The sequence below is a fragment of the Varroa jacobsoni genome, unplaced genomic scaffold (assembly GCF_002532875.2).
Source record: "Varroa jacobsoni isolate VJ856 unplaced genomic scaffold, vjacob_1.0 scaffold_197, whole genome shotgun sequence".
Taxonomy (NCBI): Eukaryota; Metazoa; Arthropoda; class Arachnida; order Mesostigmata; family Varroidae; genus Varroa; species Varroa jacobsoni.
In genome coordinates this window covers 45,458-72,909 of record NW_019213099.1, presented here as the reverse complement: position 1 = coordinate 72,909, position 27,452 = coordinate 45,458, and the positions used below count along the sequence as shown (strand labels likewise).

Genomic DNA, 27,452 nt, shown 5'->3' with positions numbered 1-27,452 from the left:
ATATATATATATATATTTATAGCAAAAGACGAATTACGGAACCGGGTGTTGCCATATTTGTGCGAAGGGCTACATATGAAATGTTGCGGTCATCCGCCAGCCCGAAGGACTGCAGGGACACCGAATACGCGTAGCCGCGTGCTAGCCATATCAGGTCGTATCGTCGATGATCTCATCCAGTTCGGTAAGTTGGAACACAGGCTCGTAATGTGTCCACTGATCGCAATCTCCCGTTATATTGCATACGCATTCATTTGATGGCAGCATGCGGGAGAGTACTGTGATACTTAAAAAGTATGGTACGGCTGTTTGCGAAGAGAGGTTTGACCATGAGCGGAGAAAAATATGCTTAGCACGCTAAAGCGACCAGCGCGCATGGCCTGCACTTGAAGGAAATTTTCAAGTTAGATTATTATATCAAGTAGACGCTGCCGAACCGACAAGAAATTAGCGCACACAACTGCTGTTACTGATCCTGTGTTGTCCGGCAACGGTAAGAATCAGAAGATAAGGAGCTAGATCAGGAATTAGTCAAGTTAATTTGTCTGACTTTAGTTATTAGAATACAAGGGCAATAAAAACGTGTCTCTTTCATATTACACAGTGAGACTTAGTACTCATGGTAGTAGCAGCAGTTGAAATTCAAGTCAATTTATCTTATAAAATTTTAACGACGAAAAACGATTGCTGCTGGCTTTTTCTTATAAGAAACAGTTTTAGTATGCCGTAATGTATAATATGACAAATATGTCGATGTCTTTATTTATTTAACAAGCAAGTTGATACAATGCGAGGAGTCTGCTGCGGTTTTGCAACATTGAATCCAATGGATTCTAATAAAATTTTTTCATTGAAACAATGGCTTTGGATAGTGCTAACGCACGTCATAAAAAGTATGAACAATGCTTTATAACGATCATAACGTCGGAAATAGATATTATCACATTTTTGCAATCCGCCAATGACTGTCAGTAAAGTAAATTTGCCACGGTTTTGGTATTGCCTATTATCGGAAATAGTTTTAATATTGTAAAACTACAAACTCTTACACGCTATCAATTACACACAAAGTGTGTCTACGCAGGCATTTTGATCCTCGTTGAGATGGAATCCCTCACCCCGCTACTCTTTATGGTTACAGATGATATACATTGTCAAATAGAGATCATCTCTGGTGAGCATACTCAGACTTCGTTGTTTTATAGACGTATATTTAAGATTACGTTACATTCCAAATCTTTGCGAACTTTGTGCAGGATCGTTGCCTATGCATAATGCTATGCATCCCGGCTATTGATCAGTAGAGTTTTTAGTTTGTTTATCTTAAAATGACGTGCCATTTGAGCAGAAACGTTAGAAATGTAATACAGAATTAAATCATTTGACAAATACAGCATGAATATTCTTGCAGCTCCACCCACGAGTACTCAAAGTGTTTACTGATTTTACCTAGGAACATTGCGTGTGTAATATATATACGTATCTATGGTGTCAGAGAAATAAATTTCTGTTTACAGACAAGGTTAACTAAGAATTTTTTGGGTTGCCGCCAGTATGACAAAATCATCAAAGTTGTTTTTAAACACTACAGCTGGGTTTATATTACGACATAGGTAAAACTTGCAAAATTAATTTTTCGTAAGAAAGACTGTTGCTAATATAATTTCGCTGCCCGAGTTCAGCAGCACTCTGGAGACAAACTTATTGCTGCTCCTTAAAGTGAGCTAATAAAAGCAACATAGAAGAGCCTGTGCTGGAAGCCGTTTGCAGAGTAGCCCTGGATAACGCATTACCGAGCTTTTCTCGTATCAATAGATTTCAAATAAGCAAATGTTTATATTGTATGGTCTTGGCTAATGGGCCAGGGCCCTTAAAGTGGAGATAATTGCTACCGTTCGTTACATAATTTTATCGAATAATAATTTTGGCCAATATAGGTGTTGTGTCAAAATGTTGTAAGTCTGTACCCTCTACACAATGCAACTTTTACACCAATTCAAAGCGGCTCTACTAATCATTACTGATTGTGTTTAAAACAACTAATGTTGCCCCTTTTAACCACCAAGGGAAAGGCTTCACATGCATAATTCTTTAGCACGCATACGCCGTGCCTATGGCATAAAGCTCAAAGAGGCATGAAAAACTCGGCGTTTAAAGCGTTCGCATATAGAAATCGCGAACTGCGTAAGTATCACATACAACCTTAAGTATTCGCTTTTTTTTTAGAACTTCAGGTGCCGAAGCCTTAGAGATGACGGATGGTTTTAAGACCATGGGTTGTATGGAATGCTTTATGGTCCTTTAAAGGACAATGCGTTGCGGTTTGTTAGGTTAACATGAAAACTTATTTATGTTTATACGTTGTCTCATTACCTATGTCAAATCAAACAACTAAATTGTGTGCACTTATTGTAAATAAAACTTGTTATAACACAACCCTTCTTGGATAGCATTTTGTCCTAGGATAACATCCCTAATTCCTGCCCGGCCTAGAAGAATAGCCCGCGCTCATCAGCGTTTGAAAATAGAAATGCGTGCATTCGTACACTGATCAGCTGTTGGCTCTCCAACCAAACATGTTCTGGGTATCACTCGTTTACGTCTACAGAGTTTCTTGCTTAAGCTTCGTTTGTACAGAAGGCTTAGAAAGTAATTTCGTTTTTTTTTCTACGTGACAACATCAATCAGAAACCTTTCTACCACATAGTGCTCTGGAAACAATGAAAAAGACAGTAACTCCTCGATGACCTTAGTATCCAGTGGAATCTCATAATCTAGAACATGTGCGTTAGTTGACGTGGTACGTGGGTTTCACCGCTAAACTCCACCGAGTGCCTACTGTCATCACCACCATGTCACAAGGCATTACCCTGTTCGTTCTTTTGTTAGTGGGAAGCCCGTGTTACATGCAAGATTTGCAGGTCGACAGTGCTGTCTTCGACGGAAACGTCTCCACGGTTACGCTATCACCGCAAGAGAGCTTAGGTCTTCTGTCACCACAAGTAATTGACGCAGTCAATTCATCGGATCCGGTAATTAATGACAGTGCGTTGGACACGGCGATTCTACCGATTAGTGAAAACGGCACCGATGCAGCCAGCAAATTGACTTCTGCCAGTTCAGCGGCTGCCACGGCCGATAGTCGCCGTGTTTCCTGTGCAGTACCGGAGATTGCCCACGACCGTTTGGTGATACTCAACGCAAGTGAAATTGCCGAAACGCTGTCAGCGGCGCGCAACGAATGCAGTTTACTTATTTTTTATTCTCCTCATTGCATGTTCAGCGCTCGCAGTGCTCCGTACCTCAACGGTATCGCGCGCTATTACCCCAACATATCTGTGCTTGCGCTGCAGATCAATGAATCGTCCACGGTCAACATGAAATACGGCATAGTGGCCATACCTACCGTTCTGTTGCTGCATAATTCCCGAGCAATAGCTAAATTGAACCATACGAACGCGACTTCACTAGACGTGCTGGCTGCATTTATTGAGAAACATACAGGGATACCGCAGGTCCAGAATATGACGCTGTTACCAGTCGATCGGATTGGCCCGCTTCCGTGTGAAGTAGTCGAAAGACCTAATTATCTTTTACTTGTAGCTTGGATTTTCACTATATTTGCATTCATCTACCTGTTGTTGCGATCGTCTTACGCAGCTAAAGCATACAACTGGTTCGTAGCAACTTGGCGAGAAGCACGAGAAGCCGAACAGGCCCAAAGGCCGCATCAGGACTAAGTTCGACAAGGAACACGGAGTGAAATGTGGAACGATAATATGGCTTAATGTTAAACGGAGGGTTGTATAGGCTGAAATTGATACCATGTCATTTACGTCATTTGTTAGTAAGAGCCACTTCAAGGCTCACCTGCTTCTATAAACGCAGTATGGCTTCTGTTGTTATTTAGTGCTTTTTGGAACAGGCAAAAAAAACAAATGTAGATAATCTACACATGTAACTTAGAAGGTGCGTGATGCTGGGTATCCGCGCTGTGAGTATGTATACCGCAGAGGTATTTGATGGAAATACAAGAAAAAAGAACACGGAACCTCTTCTGCGTAAACAGAAGACGGGTGCCCAATTCCTGTACATAAGTTGTGTTTATAAAAAATAAAATGTGTATATTTACAAGCTACCTACGTAGGTGCATTTCTGATTATAACTAAGCTATTTGGCTAGTTTGTGTTTCTTAATTTCTATTACATTCTCAAATAGTTTTTTTTCCATCTTTTTATGGCCAATATTTTTAGTCTTTGCTACGGGAAAACTCGAAGACTAGCAAAATTGGTTGCAGTACTTTTTTTAGTTTTTTAGTTTCCATCCTATTAAAACACGAGATTGGTAAAGCTTTCTTGAACAACAATGAGTTGCCCCAAGTAGCAGTTACACATTTAAATCAGGAACAACGTGCTTCACAATAAGAATCAACTTGCAGCCTAAACAACTTAAGCAACGTTCTTTTAAGAAAAAGAAGACGAACCCACACAAAAAAACTTCGTATAATTTAAGATGAACTCAAGCCTAACCTTTTCGTTATTAAAGCACAAACATGAGATGGCACTTTCACTCATTTCTGTGCGAACAAAAACATTTTCTTTTAATCCAGAAACTGAAAAATTAATATAGGAGAATAGGAAAAATTAATGGTTAAAAATGCATAAATTAATTTGAACCTCAGTGCCTCTCATGTATTGCTCTTCGTACCCAAGTTGTTTGAAATCTCTGTGCGTCGTCCTGGTATGTACATCTGCTTTCATTGGATTAAAAGCTATTACGTTGATGCACAACAACAACAATTCTAGACTAAGTTCTTCACGTTAATGGCACATGCTCGTATTTTATCCCTTAAAACAGTAACCCGTATAAAACGATGAAATAGATCCTAAATGCACAGTGTGGATTATACTACCCTTACCTTACGAACTAAGAGCACATAATACGTTGCAATCATAAACTATTTATTTCGTTAGCGCAGCGTTCGATGATGAGTGTAACTTTAGAACATGATGTACTTTATCCAGTCGCTGTATGCTTTTTATGTTTTCCTTTTACATGAAATAAATAAAGGCATACATGATATACAGCATCGTATCACAAATTTTTTCTGGTTATTATTAGATTATTTTCTTTTCCTGCATGCTCCACCTTTTCTTTTATCATAGTGCCAAAACCACTGTGAAGATGATTGCTCACGGCCATTCGCCCGTTCTCCTTTACGTAGGAAAACGAGTTGAATATATCATTCTTACTATGAACGCATTGGCCACACTCAAGGTCTGTCTGAAGGCTCATAGTTTCTCACATGCCACAGAGGTATCACTCGGCATTTACCACTGAACGTGAGTGTGTCTTCGGGACATCTGGTCATCTTTTTTTGTGTTTCAGCTTTGTTTTACCCACCAATACGTGGTGGCTGTATTGCGTAGTACTTGTTTAAAATCATATAGTCCTAAGATTTCGCCTGTACACAATCACACGCACACGTTTTGTCTTTTCTATCATGTCGAGTAAAAATGATAGCAGCTCCATTCAGTGGAACCTAGTCCTGTCTGATCTTACTGTTTTACTTTTTCGGCCTCTGACACTGATAAATTAACAATAACAGTCGAGCAGTCCGGAAGCCAGCTGGAAGCGTGGGCAATTCCAATTAGTTTTAAAGGCTAATGCAATAAACCTAGGAGGAAATCGTTTGTCTTGCACATATTCAACCTTCGTTAATATATTATTATTTATATTAAATATTTATATTATGTCAATACTAATGGGCAAGGAATTTCTTTTGAAGCAAGGGTGGTATGTGGAGCTCGTTCAGCTGCTTTCCGTAGGAGAGTTTCAGGCCTGGAAGCGTCCTCACCGCAGTCTCTATCGCGAGCTCCTGGAGCGTAGGGACGTCGACGTTCATTGCACACAGATCATTTGTTCGAAACTCACCATTCTCGACAACACCACCAAATACGTACATGCAACCCGTCTGAAACAACAAAACATCAACCCTCAGTTAGATAGCGACGAATGAATACGATTTCAAGAGAAAATATTATGTAGAACATTGAAAAAATACGCAAGGTTGAAACGAAAACCTTGTCTTCCCTGGCAAGATGGCCGCGTTTTTAGCAAGCGTGGAATCCAATAAACCAGTGAAGCTTGTCAATCAACGTTTGTCGAAATACTCATTCAAACATTTATCAAGCACGCTCATTAAATAGTTGATAAAGGAATTCATAAAAGATAATACTCCTGGTTCGATTTCTCGGTATCTGGACCATTTCCGGTGTCAATGCATTCCATAACATACAACTGATACACGACACGAGTATTTACGTTCTTCAAACTTACTGCTGTGATTGCGGCTGAATGGAAATACACTCGTTTAGGAAGTGTACAGTTAAGCCGATGCCATCGCAAAGTCGGTAGGTGCAATTTCCAGACGTCATCAAAGGTCTGATTTCTTTCGTCCACTCCACCAGTAACCACAACCCACTCGCCACAAGCTTGCTGCACAGCACTGTGACAACGCCTAGGCAAAGGTCGTTCCGGACCTTCGGTGTTATCGAAACCTAAGTAAGGCTCTGTTTGCTGGTAGCTCCATTTTAAAGTCTTCAAGTCGAAAGTCGGCATCTGCAAAAGAAAGCACCAATGACGATACGGCGACGTCAGAACAATCACATTTTTGTTAATATACCCTTATATCATACACGTGTCTAATCTAGTAAACTGATTGAGATTTGTGGCCAAGTGCTCACATTTCTTTACCAAATCATTGATCAAATATATCAACTTCATAGAAGGCAGCTCGTTTCTTAAAACTGCACGGGCTATATTTTTGCCGTATACACGATATGTTTCCTATCTAAGTCATCGTCTGCGAGTACTCTCAACTTCGGGTCGGTCTTCGAGGGAGTAAAACGGTACCATTGTTTTTTGCCGGTTTCGAAACTAGAGCTTGAATCAGCGCGTAGTTAGAAAAAAATTGAGGGTCGACCGTACGCATCCCAAATAATCGAATAATTTTACCATGAGAAAAAGTGCCTAAATGCGCCCTTGTGCAAGAATAGCGAGCAAATAGAGAAAAGTGAAAAATGATAAGAAAGAAAAATGCTACAGTACCAACCTCACTAAATCCGTAGACAAAAGACGGCGTGCCTCCGCCAAATACGTAGATCTTGTCATCGTATATAGCAATCTCATGTCGGTACCTCGCTGGAATGGAATCCTCATTCAGATCATCGCTGAGACGCTGCCATTGCCGCGTTCGCAAATCTAATCTGTGCACATCAATGGAATACACCTGACCGTCGGTACCGCCCACTGCGTAAAGGTAATCGCCGTGCACTGTGATAGCCTGAAATAAGCCAATATGCAACAATCTGAAGGCATAAGACCGCGGCAATTATAACCAAGAGTATCAGTCTTTAAAAGATGATGCCCGTGATGCCATCTAGGGCCAACGTACATATATGACCAAACAGAAATAAACACATTATATATTCTTCCATAATGAACATATATATATATTTTACAAATGGTTAAGTTAGTGATGTTCAGACCTGTCCATACAATCCTTCGGGAATCTCTCCGTAGGTTTTCCATCGTACCCAAGTCACAGCCCCGTCTTTATCTATATCATCCAAACAGCAAGCATAGACGTCACGACTTCGTATCTGTCCAAACGGTATTCCCGTGCCGCCCACCAAAAGCAGAATTTTGTTGTTAAGTAGTGTCGCTGAAATAGGATCATTGTTATGATTTAATTACTACTGTGATTTAATTAAAGCTGAACATTGTACAATATTTTTATTTACAGTGTCATTTATGAATCTGTATAGTACAATTTGCTTAACCCTTTTTAAGGATCACATTTTATTTACCACCAGAAGTTTGTTGAGACTTACCTGCACTGGACGCCACTTCCTTTGGGACATCTCCTTTAAGAGGTACTTTTGTCCATGCCTTGCGGAAGAAATGGAATCTCCAGAGTTCCGTGACAAGCCTAGTCTCACCGATATCCTGCGGTGCGTATCCTCCGAACGAATACAGACATTGATCAGTGCAGACAACACGATGACCCGATAGTCTCGGTGGAAATGCTTTTCCTGTAAAAAAGAAATAGTGCCAGAATACAACAACATAATTAGCATTATTAGAAATGGTCCGCCCTTACGGCACACCATAGGAAGCATGTGGACTCAAGGCAGTAACAATCAAACCAGTTCACCGCTACAACGGATTCTACATCGGATACAAGCGTAAGCTAAATCAGTTGTTTTCAACTCATACGTTGGATAACTGAAACAGATTTCCTTTTTGCAAGCAGATAAGATATAATCTTTATTTAGTTACATGTAGTTTCACGGGACCCGAAAAGATAAATACAGAAAGGGAAATTGAGACACGATAAATATCTTCTCTAAGCCTTGTCGTAAATGGCTAACTCTATATATATATATATATATATATTTCCAGATAAATAGTCATTTGATTTGAAAAATATTTGCAGGGCAATCTAGTTAAGGTGAACATTTCTGCTCAGTACCCGTGTTGCTGCTAAAGCTACTGTTTGTCAAGTAGCGTCCCATTCAATATTGTCGAATCCCCAAACGCTGCAGCACAGCTGCCTCGCTAAGTAAGATTTCTACCTAATTATCTATGCGTACCACTAGATGAAATCGCTCATGCAGCAAGTCCTTCTGTTAAGCATTAGTAATTTCATAACAATAACATGTACATGCTTCCATTATCGCGTTTCATATGTATTCATTCAAACAATAGTGTGTTTGATACAGTGTATTATTGTCGAGGTAAAACAGAGATGAAAAGAGACTGGTTTACATCGATTCATTCTTCTACTGACTACATATGGCTTAGTTGTAACGGATAGCGACCATTATAAATTATATCTTCGGATTCGGAACTCGAACAAATTGTCTAACAAACATCATTGAGCATCAATCGTCGCAAAGTCATCACAAAATTGGTGTGAAAAAGAGCGGCGTTTCCCTTTTCAGCAAACCAATACAAGTCTACCTCTATCTAGAAAAATCTTCCGCCTTGTTTTCTTATCGTAACAAGCAAATATTTCGTATGATACAGACTTGGCACTTCTGTAGGCTGTAAGGCGGCTGTAAGAGAAACGCAATTGACTTTTCAAACATGATCAAACAGAAGCTCTTCCGGTTCCTTTAACGGTGGTCCGCTCGAATTTATAAAAGCAAACAAAAAGGAAACGTCATTCATACAATGATCGATATTTCTGCGACTGAAAAGTTCCCAATCACACGACGCAGGGCAACGCCTTTGCAGTAGATCAAATCGAACATCAGTTGGCAAAAACTTGTAACCGACAACATCATAAGTGGTCGAATTGGCGTAATCAGTCAAGGGCGGTCAAATCGAAGTCGGATGTCAATCCAGGGAAGCTGGAGCAGCACATGACTGCATATTATTACATAGATATGGTACGGCCGCACACAATGGAATATGTATAGCACTGGGACCAAACGAGAGAACAATTTTTAATAGAGAATATAATTAGAACGGGGAAGAACATATATAACGACTGGTATGGTGAAATTAGTTTTGTCAATAGATACTCAGCTGTAGAAAAAATGTTAATAGTATTGATTTCCAACATATCTTATTTTCCAACATAGAGTATTGACATATGTGATATAAATGGGAAATGAATTGAGATAGAATTGTAAATAAAAATAATGCAAGACGATACGTCATGGCTGACTGAAAATGTTGACTGTTCATATGAATGTTCATATGTTCATAGATTGTTTATATTCAGGTCATTTTCTTCACAACGATGAATTAAAACATTGTGCTTCCAGTACAATTAAACGTATAATCCGTCTAACTTGCATCAAACGCATTATAGTCTACTTCATGAATGTTGCTATGGTAAATATGACCGATTTAAAAAAAATTCAAATTTTGAGAGATTCTACATTATCCAGGAACATGATAATTCTACCTGAATGTGTTTTAGCCGGTGAATGTCAACACTAAAATATCGAGATAAGGCTGGTCTACACATAATAGTAAGCAATAAAATGACGAAGCTATTTCAAACCCACCAAGTTACTAGTAACTGTTGAACTTAGTATGATCGCCGCTTGCCCGTCAAGTGCAGACAAAAACTAGTCCTGTGCCCGTAGCCATTGAATAATTCTAGTGCTATATGCGATAAATGTCATTAGTCCAAAAGAGTCAAAGACGCAAGTATACCTGATAGCTTCATACGTTTTCAACAAATTAACAATCTCAAATTTTAGCAGAAGCAGCGTACCCTTTTTGCTATAACTTAATGCACTTCTGAATTAACGGAAACAGGCGACGCTATATCCGACAACGAAGTCCTCCTGCGTTTCTAGTATTGTACCTTTTAATGCCTTTGAACAGGGGGTGGTAAAACAGAAATGAGAACCAAACTGAAGAAGTTCAGTAGGTACACTAATCCTATCATAATCTTTCCTACCGTACCAGAACTTACGTAAGTTCTACTGCGCTATCATTATGCCACGATCAAGCTGTTGTGTACGTTGAACTTGACTTCGTATGCATTGCATTTCAAAATTGGTGCGATAGCTAAACTTTTATTCAATATAATCAGTTGAGCAATGTATACACATTTTATTCTACTACGAAGCAATAAAATGTTTCACAATGTTACGATTCTCTTTGATGTAATTCATGTTGCAGCACGTGAACTTGAAATCTCAATACCAGCAAAAGTACTTCGTCGAGTTGCTGCCAAGTCTAAGGATTGATCAGGAGCTCATAATGGTCACTGGACCATTTCGCAATGATCGCACAATCCCTTATGCTGTTGACGTACTCATGGTACTTACTGCCCGTTTTCGTAAAGAACGCAGACAGACTAGACGCAGGATTTTTGAAACGAGTCCAAATGCAAGAGACAAAAAAAACCTGGAAACAGTCTACGACAATACCGACTGCAATAACCGTAGTAAAATTAGCGAATCGCTCCGACTTCTCTACCTTGTCACAGTCTTTAGTAAGAAGAAAAACAGTTTAACAGTTTAGACTACGAAAATCTCACACGGACTTCATCAGTAGACTTCGAGCGTAACGACTTCATACGATCAGATAATCCTATGCATAAGATCATATGATGAAGATCATTGCCACCATTGTAGAGTAAAAGGTGCCATTATTATGCAAATATCAGCAGTGTATTTGACCGAGATAGGAAAAGTTGCCGTAGCCAGATAGATCACTAACCATAGGAAAAAATTGCTTGGCAGTCACTAACGATGGTCTACAATAAGCGGATTTTATAATCCCTTGCCTTCATCTAGAGCGTGTGTACGTAATACACACTTGTGGCAAGCCGAATACCGGCGTGGTGTCTGAAGTTCGCTCTAAGTAACCACCGAGAATCAAACATGAGAAAAAATTTTTCGGAAAGCGAACAGTATTGTTTAGATCCGAAAAACCATTCACAATTTTGAGATTCCGCAAATATGATCGTATGGTTATATGCCGTTTGAATGTTCTGGCAACAAAGAATTTGACATTTGCCAGAACTTTGAACCACTCATATCAGAACAATAGCAGACTTCTAGTTCACAAACATGGCGTGAACGAATTAAATAGGATATGTAGGGTGATTGAAGCTCTACACTCATAGTATATGATCTGAGCTTCTAATTATTTAACATTATGCGTCATGTTTTTGTACCCGATCAACATAAAGGGGTATTATTATGTGCTTCACAACTTAAGCTGGTGAATCTCTAGTTAAGGAAGCTAAGTATAGCTGGGACCGGTCTTCCCAACAACATACACTTTGTACCAGGTATGACTGAATAGCGAAACATAACAGGAAACACTAGGTTTTTGCAAAATTATTTTCACTCTTTGTTAGAAAATAGATTGTTTATGCTGCTCTAGCATAGCGTTAAAGCAAGCAGATCAATAACCATAGCTTTGAAAAAATCTAGTCAATCTCACGAGCTTGAAAATTTTGACCGGCACCGTGTGTTTAGATGACGTTAACGACCTGGGAACCATCTTCCTCTGATCAACTGCAGAATCTATTCTATGTTTACACAAAAGAACTATGTGATTTTGTAGTGGTCTTCGATGTTTTAGCCTAAATCATGTCAACGCATCATGTCACTCAGCAGACAAGACGTAATAAACTGCTAGTGCAGCAGCCATTGACAATGAATCTGACTGCTTTGACAAAACTTGGTCAGTTTATTTTGATGAACGACTGTGCGCTCGCATGTTTCTTAGAGATATGCTCAGTTCGCTCGTACGCTGTGCACGAATGTTACGTGGAGCCATACGTGGTGATTATTATTAGGAAACAGATGCGATTTTTGCACAATTCCGATTACAGCCAGCTAGGGTATTTCGGCTAGTGTCTAATGTCTATTAGTTAGTAATAAGCTGCGTCTATTCGTGATAATAATTGCCGATCCAGAATATATGTATTTATAGAATGTAGCAACATAAGCCCAATGACAGATCGCACCGCACAATCTGACCATACATGAATATGTTTTGCTTTATCGGTTTTTCAGCAAACGACAACTTCACTAAGATTTCACCCGTTACGCTTATTTAATTTATTTTTTTATATTTCTCTATTTCACCCACCAAATACTAATTAGCTAACTTGCGTACGGACCTGTACATTGTATAATTGTTGGTGAGCTGTACGGTGCCGACATCATCTGGTTGGATGCTCGTGTACCAGTATTTGAGGAAGCAGCGGACCTATCTCCTGGGTTATCCCGTTGTAGCCGATCAGCCGGTAGCGAAGGGTCTTGCTGGTTGTTGCTGTTAGGCAGGGCGCACATGCGTATGGAGTTTTTGTTTCTCTCAGAGCTTGTTCTGCCGTTTTCGCTGCCGGCTATCGCGCATACGTTTTTATTTCGTATATTTCTAATCGCTGCGTCAGCTTTGTGATACAGGCCTTTTTCACTAACTCGACTGAAGCGACAGAATAAGCGCAACTACACAGCACAAAAGAACGGCATACCCATACCCCGACAACGCAATCAATCCGAAGATATACCAAATTACACGCAATAACGTCTCGTTTCTTCACTCGTCTCTGCACCTGCTCGGCAGATCTTCCTCAATGCTATCACAAACAACAGGTTAAACGACAAGTCTCGTTAAAGCAAGGAGCAACTACTCGCTAAGAAGCAAGTTTTTGTTTGTTACCTTTTGTCGCATTCAAATTAAACACTGCACACGCCAGCAATAACTTCCCTGCCTTGTTCACACGTCGGCTACACACGCCGACACACTACGTAGAATTGAGTACTAATCGATCGACCATTGACAATGAGGTTTTAGCAGTCGCAAGTCTTTCTGGGCGTCGTGCGTTACCACGCGTTTCGGTCGGTCAACGGTGATGGTCGCGTATACCCAGTCGGTTTTTGACTCCGCGAGCAATTATCCTAGTGTTTGCTTCTAAGAGGACAATAATAACGACTGTCCAGGTCTGTGCTTTGTCGTTGACTAGGTGAGATACGCTAGTTGAGTAGAGAAACAAGTAGCCCGCCAACGCTTAAACACCCAGCTGCATCTAGCACTCCTTCGCGGTTCGGAAGATGATATGGCTGTGACCTTTTTCCCCGCTAGAAGCAGCGGGCAAATGAGAGGGTCTTGTAACAAGCGGGGTGACGCGGGGTCGTAGGACAGGCGGTCGAGAACTTGAACACTATAAACTGTGCGCGCGATAAATTCTTCTAGGACATGAATAATCTACGTAACTCAAAGCAAAGATGAGCTCAGTTAACTAGTTTGGTCGCGGAGTGTTTTAGAAGTAAAATAAATGGGTGACATGCTCTCAAAGATAGATCAGACTTATTCAATATGCATTAAACAAGAAGCCGGCATATTGACATCTACTAACTGTTTCATTATGATTTTAAAATTAACAAGTGCATAAGAGGTATTTAACTTTGCAAATTTAGTTTTTTTTTCTATTCAGATTTTAATTGGACTTAACTTCAAATACTATGCCATGATGGTGGTTGTCACCGTTGTTATTCAGATATTTCTTTTCCGACTATTCATAGCACTTGCCGCATACAGATGCACAATTCGATGGTTACAATGATATAAACTCAATAAACAAAAAAATAAAAACAGTTTTTAAGGGATTTTTAGATTAGTTAAGCATCCACTCATTGTACTGCCGTAGCCAAAAACTGTATGGCTCCAATCCAAAAAGTCGCTAGCGTAGTGTTAAGTTGTCCTGTTAAAGGCAAACTATCGTGTTTCGTTATTAGTTTCAAGGGTACCAATCTGGCGCTCCTTGTACGCTACCTGATGATTCAAATATCAGTTGGTCGTAGCTATGACATGCAGATAATGGATCGGTCTATAAAGATGACAATTACCGTATGGAAGTGATTTGATATAACTATCGCTTGAAATCCGGACAAGTCCTATATTCAACTTGCATGGGTCTTTAAAATAGATAGAACAGAAGTACCTCCTGATATGGAACATGGTTACATAATTTCCCTAAACGTTTCACGCTAATACAAATACAATTCCTTTCACCATATTCCGTCATTATACATTTATAGCTTGTAAATTCGATGTAAATGATGGCTTTTATTTTCATTTATTACTAATAAGTCAAGATGGACTTTGTCGGTTAAACTTATCGGGGCTGCTTGTATTGTAACGGTGATCGAACCGCTCAAAGCTTAGTAAAAATTTTGATTTCAACAATCTTTTGGCTTGATTATCATAGATTCGACGATGTGTGCCTGTGCTGAGCTTGGCTCAATGAATATGCTTGTGATGGACAATGCGCGTATAGACGTCTCATAGAGGGTATTGAGGATAGACGAACGTGGCAACTCCAGCTTCTTTTGGATTAGAGCAGTCCGTCCGTAAATCCGACACTTTAGCTTATTTAGTTTTGTACTTTACCGCGGTTCAAGGCGCTATACAAATACGCTAAAAATAAGAGAACATAAAAAACAGGCTTTGCCGCCAATGTCATACCGGACCTATTCCTATTCGTTGTTCTGGAGAGTTTTGTAGTGTTAAATGTATAAGTCGCTGGTAAAAAAAGAGTCTGACCTTGTAGCGCTTTCAGAGTGAAGGGATGAGGGCTATACAATTATATGCGGCTTGGATACACTCTTTAAACACAGACATTATTTCTGGCTCGATTTTGGCCGTCAATAGTATATAAATGCAGTACTTCGGAAGATTTTTTAAAGTTAATTCGAGCGTAATATAATTAACTGTTACCGACCTGACTGTTTAGACTCGGCTGATATCGCTTCAATCGCTTTCGTTTTTTTGACGAATAAGAAAGATCGCAGCTTAGTTAGTCCTTCAAAAGCAGAATAAAACAATGCTTTTTAACTAAATCGTGGACGGATAACTCGTCGTTATGCCCCACCCTGAGAGAAGACTACAGCTCAAATTAGAGGCAAGGTGGACAATGTTTCTACTCAGAATCTCGATAACCAGACCCCGGAATGATTCTTTGAGAGTTAATATATCATTATAAGCGATTTGACATTTCCTGAAATACGACAGCAGTAGTCTTACCCCAGACTTGAAATAAAGCCTGGTCGAAAATACAGGGTACAAGGCAAAGTCAATAAAAACAAGTTACGCAATCAAACAGCCATATTATTATTAGTATCATTATTCCTAGTGATTTCTGATGATGTTTATTGTGTTTGCACTAAACATCATAATTGAACAGAACGTTAGAACTCAATGAATAAGCAGTATCCAGTATCGATGGGAACTTAGTGTAATGACAAATCATCAAATTTCACTTTGCAATACTCCCAGGCTTTCATGTCACTAAACATGTTGCTCGAATATGAGATTGGCCCTATGCAGATATACTACGATTGTAGTATCGGTGTCTATAACAGAATGCAAAACAGCTCAAAACGTTTATATGCGCGTTGTAATCTTGTTCATCACCGATGAACAGCTCCAAAACAAACCGCGACGATTCGGCCGCCGATTTGCTTTGGTTGTTGCCGAGGTTGTAGGCGCTTGAAGGCCCAAGTCGCGTATCCCATTCGCGCAGTTTTGCCTGAGATGACAACACAGCCAAACACGAATATACTTCCGTCCTGAAATAAATCGTATATGAAGCATTAACTTATTAGAAAACCAAAAACACACGGTTCACGGTACGATTTGTATGACCAGTCAAAGCATTGGTCTTCTAGGATTTGCTGTTACTAGCTAATGCCTCTAAACATGCAAACGATCTTGATCTTTGTGTTAGTTCAATGGACCTCATGTAAGACTCGACTCTATGAAACCTACATTATGTACTGCTTCAAATGAACACACTCGTATTGCGCAAGAGATTTGACGCTCCGTTTAACTTATATAACTTGAGTATCAAGGCAAAGTTATGCCCTGTAACGTGCTCTTTCCGTCACTGATCATCAAACCGGTATACCTGCGATGTAAGCATAAGGTCTGTAAACAAAATACATTGTCGTAAAAGGAAAAAACATTTAGCAAGCACCTGGTACTGGTACAATACGATGTATGCAAAAATTCAGGTTGTGGGCTCATAAGCAGGCTCCTATTTAATCCCTTATTATAAAAAAAAAAACGAGAGAAGGGAAAACTGTTCAGAATTATCAGAAGCGTTTACATTAGCCATGAGCAGTTTACTATAAATGTGGAACTAAAAGCTTTTATTTATAACCTGATAGAAGAAACTCATGGATATTGGACTAATGCGGCTTAAAGAACCCTCTATTTGCTGCTGGCTCCTCTTGAATGACTTAGAGTCGAACGCTGGTAACTGTCCAAGAAAACAAAAAGGGTTCAACGACGTTGGAATTATTTTACTTATCGATGAACAATATGTAAATTATTTTCCACCAAATATACAGAAATTAAATCTGAAGAAACTGTAAAAGCAAATTAGTTGTCTTTTTTGTATTCAAAAGGTTATGCGAATTTAAATTCTCTCTAGATAATGTCATAATTATCTTTACTAGTTTTTTAGTATGTAACTTTCTAGATAACCATTACTAATTATAATTATTATTTAACTAAACATTTAGTATATATTTAATAATAGTTATTGTATACCTGTCAATTTCTTGAAAGCGGTAAACGGGAATTAGCGTGTTTTTTTCGAACACGAGAAATTTGTCCTTATTGACAGAGATTTCATAGTGGCACGTCGATGAGATTGCCTTCTTTTGAAGATCTTCTGAAGTGCTTAGGCATTCCCATAGCCGCTCGAGAATGTGCAACCTATGTACATTCATTGAATACATGTGCCCGTCGGTATCGTCACCACGTACAGGTACTCACCGTCAATGATGACTGCCTTAAAATCACAAGCACAGAACCAGAGCAAAGTCACGTTAGAAGCTTCAATTTTACTTACTGCTTTCCATGGGAAAAATGCAGACTTTTGTCGATGCCTGTGCAATTATATATATATATATATATATATATATATATATATATATATATATTAATAAAAATAAAACTGTCACCATTTGATGAGAGACGTTTCTATGCCAACATCATCTGGCGAGTAGCCATCAAAAGAATAGAGGCAATCTTCGCTGCGCGGAAATCGATACTTTGAGTGGGCTTGAGATGGGCACAAAATTAGAATAAATCTAGAATTTGTCATACTTGCCATCAGCGAACGCCGTTATGGAAATGGATATGCGCGTGATCCAATGCAGATTCACTTGCTTCACGCACTTCATATCAAAGGAACTCGTTTCTAATATCTCGGCTAGAGTGGTCCAAGCAAAGCTGTACTATGAGACTGAAATTAGAATGACAATGAGGCAAGGTATTGATCACGCAGTTGGCATTCTGTATTAATTCTACGTTACTACGATTTTAGTTTTCCAAATTTTTTTTGTCTGTACTTTTGGATTTTCTGATAGAACTGTGTTGGAACTGAATCCACCACTACTGGGGATGAGGCAAGTGTTCGGAAGGTTTTTTGAATAACCTCCTAAAAGATTTTGGTCAGCTTGACCACCTGTGTGAAACGCCCCACTTTTGACAGGACTGGTATATTAATCGCGATCATCTACTTTCCAAAGCGGCGCAGGACTCAGCATCACGGTTGAAAATGACGGCTCAGATATGATACTACAACAATATTTTCAAGTGTTTATAGCAATAAGCTTATATGATGATTTAAAATTTATTGATGTTCGACATATGTTAAGGTTTGTCTTATTTCAGCTATAATATGCAGATAATATATAATCCATGGCTGCTAAGGTAAACTTTCCTGTAGATCTTAGCCTACAAATTGACTGCCCATCGTAATGTAGCTTCAATGTACTACATACGTTAGCAACCGACACAGTCCACTTCAGCGCTTAGAATTGCCCCCACTAATCTGAAGGTCCCGCAACTACAGCAGAGTATAGCTAACTTGAATGGTCGTCGACGAGCACAGCACCATCGGTGGTTTGCTAGTAGTGCAAATTTTTAGTTAGTTGACAAGAGAATCGAATTTGCTTAATTATATAGGAGTTCATAAATAAATCCAACATATGGGTCTGTTGCAAACTTCGCGTTCTCTAACTTACAGAAACTGATGTTTAAAAAAAAGACTATACTGATAATGTGTACAGTATTAATCTACAGTACAGATTAGTCTAACGTTAGATACGCACGCTGCGTTTTAAAACATGAGGAAGGTAATAATACATCATTCATGGCATACACTTATGGTAGAATAATCCTATTCTAGTTTTTTTTGACATCAATTGCGAACGACTTTTCAATATTATCCAGTCCCGTTTCGCATTTTTTTATTCTTCTCGTTATTTTACCGTTCTGATAGGAAACACGTCCTGCATGCTGGCTAGTCTTATAATCAGCTCGTATTTTAGATCGTGGCATCATTTCGCTTCCGCGTTCATTCTTCACTCTTATTCTTAAACTTAGAATGCCTGAAGTGTAGCACGTACATGACATAATATTAAAAATAATATGCTAACTCAAGAAATATAAACTTTGTGGGTCGATAAATAAAACTTGTAGTATAAGTCAGTGCTTAACGGCAGTACCGAACGCATAATTCGAAACAGATATTTACTACCGCGAAACTTAAGCCCGCGACTCCATAAATACGACCCATTACCACAAGATTCATTAGTGTGACGGAGACATTATTTCACCAAGGTTTTGAAGAACATTGATGAGTACTTCAAACATATATATTCGCGCTTATTTGCGGATGAACGCACATGTGCATATAGTAATGCATATAGGAATTCTGTGCCACCTACATATCCGCGCTATCCTGTATACTTCTTCACAATTTTCGTCTCTGTCGAGCCCTAAAGCAATTCTGTGGGAGATCCAAGGGTACCTCTTTCTTGTCCGCCAGTTCTCAACCGTAAGCTCCAGCAGAATTTGACGATGCAATTGACTAAAAACTGTAACAATTCTTTGCAAAGCTAATTTCTTCGATTTGGTATTGGAGAAATATTGATAGCACACTCTAGCCTCTCTTATTTTTACCACTAACTATTAAACGTAAATTAAAATTCAAGAGAGTGGAAATAACCTTCCGTAAACATAAATAATGACTCTTACATGGCGAAGGTTTTTGGTCTTTGGAAAACTCAACAACTTCTGTCTTTAAAATGTATCTAAGTAATACGTATGTAACGTCTCGAGTTGCGCGAAAAATCCCTTATAACGAATTTTGTTGAAAGAAACTTTCCGTCAATTTTGAGCTCGTCAATAAATCCCCAAATTACCGGTATGAGAGTGAAGAGGACCTGAGCAGACACAATAACAAACAGATGTCTAGAATTATTGGCTTGTGTCTGGGCATGTATACATAGTATTAGACGGAAATGAAAGCACATCTGCGCATGTGTGTAATCTATGGTGCCATTGGCGGGCCGGGGAGAAATTTCTGTGTAGAAAATCTATAGCTTCGAGTATTGGAAAGTAAACTGATTATTTTCGTCAGGTTAAACGGGAGCTGACAAACACACATCTATGCCGTCATTACAATTAACGCAAAATTTACAAATACGACTGTCGCCCCACATTATTAGATTACCAAAGTACGGGTTTGACAAGTTTACCACCTGTACAATGTCAAATCTAATTAAATGTAGAAACAGTGTGAAAAATCACATCTGGATGATAATAACAAAGAAAAAGAAAAACACTTTAAACCATAACTGTGGCAGAAATTCTTATTCTCAAAACAACGCTTCCGTTATCTAGAGATGGTATAAAAATGTATGCGTAAGAGCAATATTTGTACCATTTCGCATCATTTTGTTATTGGTGTACCCCACATTGTACAAATGTCGTTCGAATACAAAATTATACGTGCTGTATATAACTATCATTCAAAGATCTTTCGTTTATATTTGCTACCTCGCTGCTAACACATTAGATTGGTGGTAATTTGTAGTCCCGAGGAATTCGAATTGGTTGATCCCGTGATGGGTAATGCTAAAATAACTTCTATTATTAATTGAATTACCGGATACTTCTGCTTCGAAGGTGGGTAAGTCGTATAAACTTTTCAAATTAGAACATTACGTTAGCAAAATTTATTTATTATATCTTATTAAGTGACGCTCGATAAACACAATTTTTTCCTGAGTCGACTTGACTGGCAGATTGAAATAATATTTTGACTTAGTTGTTTCCGCGCTTGTTTAGACAGCTATGCTCCAATATTGCCCGAGGGTGGAGAGCTGCGTACCCTCTTCTTTCAAAAACCCAACAGTTCCGAGCATTAATAATGTTTGCCCTGTTGAGTACCATGCAATGAACTATCTATGGCACTGTGTCTACTATGAATCCCTAAAATGCTAACAGTGTTGCCTGCACTATATCGGAGCAAAATGTTACTGCAGAAGTATGACAACAAATGACAGCTGTTCGCAGTATGCATCCTCAATGAAAGTTAAACCCTACGGGCCTGTGTATATTTCAAGACGTAACTGGTAGTTCTGTTCGCCACGATGTGTCCAGGTTAGACACTTTTGCTAGAGTATAACACCAACGATAAGAGCATTGAATAGCAGCTTACTAGTCAGTCGATCTTACCGTATCCATTTTACCTTACAAAACTGCATGCGGATGTATAGTGAAAACAATAGGAAACCACGAAAATTCTTCTACTTATATAACTAAGACCATGCTCGTAATGTTAATAATGACCAACGAACTGCATAGCAGCATCTCAATTTCTATGGATGTTCCGCAAAATTGAGTGTTCCGCAGCGCAACTCATAGTAAAGGAGTAAACAGTACCAATTGTAGGCGTTCTTTGCATCGTATCAGACACTTATGCGCCTTTATCAACATATGTCGTATATACCTATACTCTGCTAAGCTCTAAAAGTTCATAGAAACACTTGTTTACCACTTTGGCTGTCTTGTACTGAATAGCACTCCGTGCTATAAACTATTGGATAATATTGGACTACTGCGGCAGCTGTTCAGTTGTCGTCCGTTCACATTCGTCTATGCTCAGCCATTAGATACAGTACACACAAGCACACAGGCGGACGTACTTACGTCAACTCACCCAGCTGGGTATTACTCTATTAGAACAACTTTCGTCGGCGAGGTTGGCCCTCGGCTAAAAAAAAGTTCCTATCAACTAGTCGATAACTGACTTCACTTAATTCTACTAAAGCAAACTGGCGTGGACGGCTACAAACGCTACACTCATTTCCCTCTGTATCTCTCTGTGTGTTTATCTATGTCTGCGTCTATCATTCAGCTGTCGACTAAGCCACCAACTTGTCTTCTCTCATGACATCTTAACACTGTTGTGGTCGCTGTAGGACTACAGGCCGGCTAGTAATGCCACTTAGTTCAATGTAGTAGTACTAGATACGTTCTAGCGTCCGAGATAGGACAACAAGGAAGTTAGAACATTTGATTTCAGCCTCTGCTGAACTGCGCAAAATTGAGCTGAGTGGTGGTTATCAATACCACCAAGTAAAAGTACAGTTACCATTACGCTTCATCCGGAATGTCTAGCATTTGTGTGGGCTCTTATGCTATCAAAGCACCAGACAGCAAAAAGCGCAGTACAAACTCACGGATCTAGTTTGTGCCTTACTCACGCTTGGTACTAGATACGGCTACCGTTATAGTTGTCTGCCAAAAATATTTCTTGGCCCATCTGCCGAGGGTCTTGTAGCAGTGTCTCCGGAATACATTTCAACAATAGACGCCAACATATGAACAAGGTTCACTTTCAATCACCTATCGCTAAAGCCAAACGGATGAAAGGCCGAACTAAGTGCGGTTGGACACTGCAATGACAAAATCGACATTGTTAACTGTTCATGTATAAAACGTAGTACCTTACGAAAGGGAAATTAAAAGGAGGTGGCCCTGGACGTAAAGCGACTACACCATGCTATGAGTTACGTTCTGTGAGAAAAAAAATAAACAGTTTCAGTATGTTGAAGCTTACTCGGAGACGGTGTGTATGGGAGCTTGTTGATGTCGTTAATGTCGTGTTCAAATAGCTGATCGAACCATAGCAGATGATTACAATAAACCTGGAAAATGGGGATCAAAATGAGATTTATGAGAATAAGACTGGTGAAGTGCGTTTCAGGATGCTGTGGCTGCTGTTCGGCGCTCAAGCCCAGATACAAACGACTTGTCGACTCGATCTACCCGATCAATCCCGAGGTAAATATTTGTATAAGTACCACACGAGCAATAATAATAACAATATTTTTTTGTGAGATATTTAATATCTATTAGCTAGTCTGTTAATTTTCGGATGGGTCAACTTGCTTTTATGAATACAAAGCGTCTAACCTTATGTACCCATTAAGTAGAATATCGTTGTAAATTTGAATCAGAGGAATAAGTAATTTATGTTCATCATTAACTCTCGGTCATTAACTGATAATATGAGTTAGTACACAGTCCGACATAGAATAGTTTGATTACACTCACTCAGTGATTTAATAGTTATCAGGCGAGAGGGTTAATCGATGATAAATCATTAAATTTGGTGAATTACTGCCACATGGAAATGAGAAAAAAATTCTTTAAATTGAAGAGATATTCTTCTTGAGATTTTAAGCCAATAACAATTGCTAGCAGACTAGCGATCGTTTGTCAGTACCAATCATTGTCGTGAGGTCAACATTTTGTTGACGTCTACAAACCTTACGATGTATTCATATATAGTGAAAAATATCCATTTTAATAAATTTGGAGAAAAATCCCTTGAGTGAACTGGAATAATATGAGAAAATCCAGTATTTATTACTTCTGCGAATAGCGTCACAACATTCTAGAACAGGTACAACACTCTTGTTTAAGAAAATTTAGTGTGATCTCATTGATTCACATAAATGGGCTAATTGATTAACTCGATTTGTTTACGTCTTAGCTACTCTTGCTTAACCTAAATGAATTAGCGTGAACGACAGTATTATTTTGTTGGTCTGCTTGCTGACGGTTATTACAGGATAGCTTGGTCAAAATATCAATGGAGAAATTGACTTTCTACGCTGTCAGTTCTCCAGAAAAGCTTGATCGTATAGGCGAATACATTGCTTATCGGGTGCAACGTGATATCCACCGTGGACGGGATCAAAACGTAGAAATGTCGATGGAGGCCATGGACTCATTATTGGTTGCATGTCACTCACAAAGTCTGAATCTTTTCGTCGAGTCCTTCCTCAAGATTGTCCAGCTTCTACTAGAGAGTCAAAATCCCGAACTTCAACTGTTGGCTACCCGAAGCTTCGTGAAGTTTGCCAATATCGAAGAGGACACCCCTTCCTATCATCGACGTTACGACTTTTTCGTGTGCAAATTCGCTTCGCTTGCCCATTGCACACATAGCGATACACAAATGATGACAAGGTCAGACGAATCGGTTATAGAGTCTTGTTTGACAAGTTTTTGTCACGCATGATCTACTGGCTCGTTACTTTTTTCATTGAGAGATTAATTTTTTGCTTATTGTTGTTATTATTACAAAAAAGATTTTTCGAAAAGATCGACGCATGTTCAAGAGACCCAATGTATGATTCTAGCCATGATCCAATGTCACGTTTAAATAACAACAAGAAAGTGCTAAGTTATTTCGTTCGTGTATACTATAGGTTGCGTATGGCAGGCGTTGAAGGTCTTCAGGGCGTTATACGTAAAACTGTTAGCGACGAACTTCAAGTAAATATCTGGGAAGATTTGCATATGGGCAAAATTGTGCCCTCACTGCTCTTCAATATGGCCGAGAAGCTCCCGTCAGCAGGCGACTCCGATGAGCAAGGTCCGACCAGTAGGCTTCTTCGGCAAGGTAAAACAGATATTCTCCTATTGTCGGCAAAAAGTTAAGTCTCCCCCCCCCCCCCCCAAAGCATGGAGGCGTCCTTCAGAAAAGCTGCTGACTAAACAAAGCTGATATGCAGCGTGCTTTTCAAATCTGCATCTCCATCCGGTTTTGTTGGAGTTGGGGCAACTGACATACGCGCAGATATTTGTTACAAAAGTACTTGTAGGTAATAAGACTCCTTGTGGGTAATCACTGATCGTTGACACGTATAAAGTATGGGGCTACATGTAAGAGGTGGTGCTTCATAGGCAAGTAGCTGAGGCAAAAAAATACGAATGGCAACAAAATAATACAACTCAGATGTAATTGCTATATTTTGATCAAATTATTCGGGTTGTTCAACTGACGAGTTAATCTTTTCAATCCAGTTTTAAGCACCACAACGAATACTTGGGGATAAACATACTCTATTTCTCCTGGGGTCATGCCATGACCTACAGTAAGTAATTATTAAAAAGTGACCTGAATCTTTTTCCACCAGTAGCCGTAAAATCGACCATTGACATTATAAATACATATATTATATCATAACTAATATTTGAATGTGTTTTTTTGATTTTCGATAACATGATTATAATTAATATATCCTTATTATAGTTGTTCAATTAACGAATACTTATTATATCTACCCGATTACTTTGATCTTCTTTCTTACTCATGACGATTGTGTTGCTGTCGTTGTGCGTGTGTTAATATTAATCGATGTGGCCGTGAATATGTAAGCAGGCGGAATCGACCTGTCTTCCCCGAGTGAGTATCTTGATCTTGCGCATCTTTTCCGAGTGCTCGGCGTTTAGTTCATGGTTCGCACATTCCTCCCACTGCTATTACTGGTACTATTTTCCTGTTTTTCCCTTTTTCTTTTGTTTTTTTGGTCGCCACTTTTCAATCTACATGTCGCCGCACCCCTTATGACCTGTATGGTGTAATGGCAGATTCTGAGAATAACCGGCCGGCACCTTTGCCGCTTTAAGTGCCTTTCGCGCGTCCGGCTTTGCGTTTTAGTCTCTTGGTTTCGAATTTTGGCTTGGGCGGGCGGTAACCAGGCGATACCAGCCAGCGACGCCTGCGGTCTCGTTGTGGGCCGCTTAACAGCGGCGAGCAACAAACGGTTTACAGTTATTACATCTTCGCTGTTGTGCCTTCGTTATTGCTCACTGATTTCACTAGTTTGGATGTTTCTATAATATTCTATCTGGTGGTGATTAGAGCCATTCCATCGTGTGTTATCCTCGCAGGCAGTCATCACTGAATAGCTAATACGGATGCCGAGAAAGCCAGCGCCATCAGCTTCAGTTCGACTACAGAATAATTGTCGGTTTGACGAAATAGTACGGAGAAAATTATCAGATGTAAATTGCGCGGCGCCCATCCCAATACATTCCCCTGCGGTAGGCAGCGAATAACTCGGCACGCATTGTTCCCTTTGCCTGTCTGTGATCTTAGTGCACGAACACCAATACGCTATTTGAGTTTGTACGTATAGTTTAATTTGATACTATGCGCTTGTTTACGTGTGAAGTTGCTGGACACATAGGCGCGTCCTGCGATTTGACTGCCTCAGCTGTTGTTTCTGCGTTTCTGTCGACAGCAAGAGGTTCTTTCCGAGCTCATCACTCTCGATCTACTTCACTAATTCTTCTTTTCCATTAACACTTTTGCTGTTTTTTTTTTTTTTCAATTTTCTCATTTCTAAACTCGCTTTCTTCCTCAAGAGGTTTTTCATCAGATTTCTATATTGCCGCCGATAGTTTTGCCAGCTAATAGAGTGCTCATACTATTTTTTGAGCAATAAAATGTGCTTAGCAACACCTGAGCAAATTAAAATCAGCAATTTACGCGTCACTAAATATGTCTGTTGATGGACGAGTACTTTTAATACGATTGCTGCTCGCCCTACTAATTTAGAAATGTCTAAATCTTAAACTTCGTATTTTTCCAAAGCCTTTGCCTGTTAATATTAGAATAACGAAGGCCTTACTGACCTTATTACCCTCGTAAGCTTGACAAGAACAATTGGACTTCTCTTAACCGTACTCTATTAACTTTATCCATCCGTTTTCGCGCGACGCTAAAATGACCACCGCCCGTACACAGATGTTGCTGTAGATATGTTCTAACCTGGCCTTTCCGACAAACGCAATCCCGCCTCTTTGTCTCCAAATTATTCTTATAATTCGATTCAAGCTGCTTTTACGCATTAGGCCTAATTACGTAGCCCCTAACGACCGTATGACTCTGCGGAGATTCTCTCTTCCGTGGATTATATATAACGGAATGTTCATTCATCTGTGTATAGGTGCACACATAAGTTTACTAATGCTAATGTAATAGATTTGTTCTATTTTGCAGTGAGTAAGAGGTTTCTGGTAGATTAGTTAGCTCCTGCGCTATTTGAAATCTTGCTTATAAAGCCAGCATATATTTGGTAGTTGCGAGAAAATTGTATAGATGCCTACCTAGTCAATTACTCTAGCAATAATAGAGGCTCTTTTATGTGTGATAGGATTAAAGGTATTTTTCATCCGGAGGCATCAATCCGGTTTTATTAGTGCTGCTCGATAGGCTTGCTAAAACACTGGCAGCATATTTGGGGGTAGTATAATCGGAACGACTATACGACGTAACCGCAAACAGGCGATATTGAAATCTCTGAAACCCAATGTTTGTGAAAAACTGTTTGGTTCTACGCCAGTTTAGCGTTTTGATTAACAATATTTAACTTGCAGTATCACAGTACAATATTACAACACAGCTCATTATACCGTAGTGACTTTACAAAAAGGGATATAATAGATATATCAAAATCGCTTTACTTAGAAGGATATACCATAAGACGCTAGCAACAGGATTAGGTTCTACTGAGCATCTATTTTTATCGAAGTAAAATTGATAAGCAGTTAATGTTGGCATCTAAGCTTTTCCTTTTCGGCTGGACGACTGACCATTTCGCGACAAATGCCTAAAATGCCCCGACTTCTTCGCAACAACAATAGCCCCTTCGGAATCCAATGGAATTATTTGGTGCTTTAATTAGATGACGACACGTGAACGTATTCTAGCTATTGTCATTTCTTAAACCAAA

General features: G+C 39.3%; 4 protein-coding genes across 23 annotated transcripts in view; 2 read left to right on the top strand and 2 right to left on the bottom strand.

Annotated features, from left to right (window-relative positions):
* Nucleotides 1-2,442: 2,442 nt before the first annotated feature.
* Nucleotides 2,443-4,142, top strand: bug (thioredoxin domain-containing protein bug). The gene has a single exon (XM_022855073.2). The coding sequence runs from the start codon at nucleotides 2,853-2,855 to the stop codon at nucleotides 3,738-3,740; it is 888 nt and encodes a 295-aa protein (XP_022710808.1). The 5' UTR covers nucleotides 2,443-2,852; the 3' UTR covers nucleotides 3,741-4,142.
* A 798-nt stretch (nucleotides 4,143-4,940) lies between these two features.
* slim (scruin like at the midline) lies at nucleotides 4,941-13,616 on the bottom strand. Its single transcript, XM_022855064.2, has 6 exons — nucleotides 12,671-13,616; nucleotides 7,896-8,096; nucleotides 7,551-7,726; nucleotides 7,115-7,345; nucleotides 6,340-6,621; nucleotides 4,941-5,974 (listed from the first exon to the last, which is right to left on the bottom strand). Exons 1-6 carry the CDS (start codon nucleotides 12,840-12,842, stop codon nucleotides 5,762-5,764), a joined length of 1,275 nt encoding a protein of 424 aa, XP_022710799.1. The 5' UTR covers nucleotides 12,843-13,616; the 3' UTR covers nucleotides 4,941-5,761.
* A 2,028-nt stretch (nucleotides 13,617-15,644) lies between these two features.
* On the bottom strand, nucleotides 15,645-22,498 carry LOC111273388 (uncharacterized). Of its 16 annotated transcripts, none has more exons than XM_086973522.1 (4): nucleotides 21,565-21,965; nucleotides 17,668-17,806; nucleotides 17,107-17,346; nucleotides 15,645-16,121 (listed from the first exon to the last, which is right to left on the bottom strand). In XM_086973522.1, exons 3-4 carry the CDS (start codon nucleotides 17,295-17,297, stop codon nucleotides 15,872-15,874), a joined length of 441 nt encoding a protein of 146 aa, XP_086829648.1. In that variant the 5' UTR covers nucleotides 17,298-17,346; nucleotides 17,668-17,806; nucleotides 21,565-21,965; the 3' UTR covers nucleotides 15,645-15,871. The 16 variants fall into 16 exon arrangements, 15 of the variants coding, with proteins under 15 accessions (XP_086829648.1, XP_022710856.1, XP_086829654.1 ...); XR_015315998.1 differs by lacking the exon at nucleotides 15,645-16,121 and adding an exon at nucleotides 16,486-16,813 and having other exon boundaries at nucleotides 21,565-21,986; XM_022855121.2 differs by lacking the exons at nucleotides 17,668-17,806; nucleotides 21,565-21,965 and adding an exon at nucleotides 22,478-22,498 and having other exon boundaries at nucleotides 17,107-17,350.
* stmA (Protein EFR3 homolog stmA) overlaps nucleotides 20,796-27,452 on the top strand; it is a 12,451-nt gene continuing 5,794 nt past the window's right edge. The window contains exons 1-5 of one of the 5 annotated variants that reach the window (XM_022855019.2): nucleotides 20,796-21,015; nucleotides 22,625-22,701; nucleotides 23,495-23,895; nucleotides 24,138-24,331; nucleotides 25,094-25,117. In XM_022855019.2, coding sequence (XP_022710754.1) covers nucleotides 21,006-21,015; nucleotides 22,625-22,701; nucleotides 23,495-23,895; nucleotides 24,138-24,331; nucleotides 25,094-25,117 — 706 coding nt within the window. In that variant the 5' untranslated portion in view covers nucleotides 20,796-21,005. Of the gene's footprint in view, nucleotides 21,016-22,376; nucleotides 22,702-23,494; nucleotides 23,896-24,137; nucleotides 24,332-25,093; nucleotides 25,118-27,452 lie in introns of those variants that run through there. The other 4 variants (XM_022855027.2, XM_022855031.2, XM_022855008.2 and 1 more) reach the window with 4 other exon arrangements.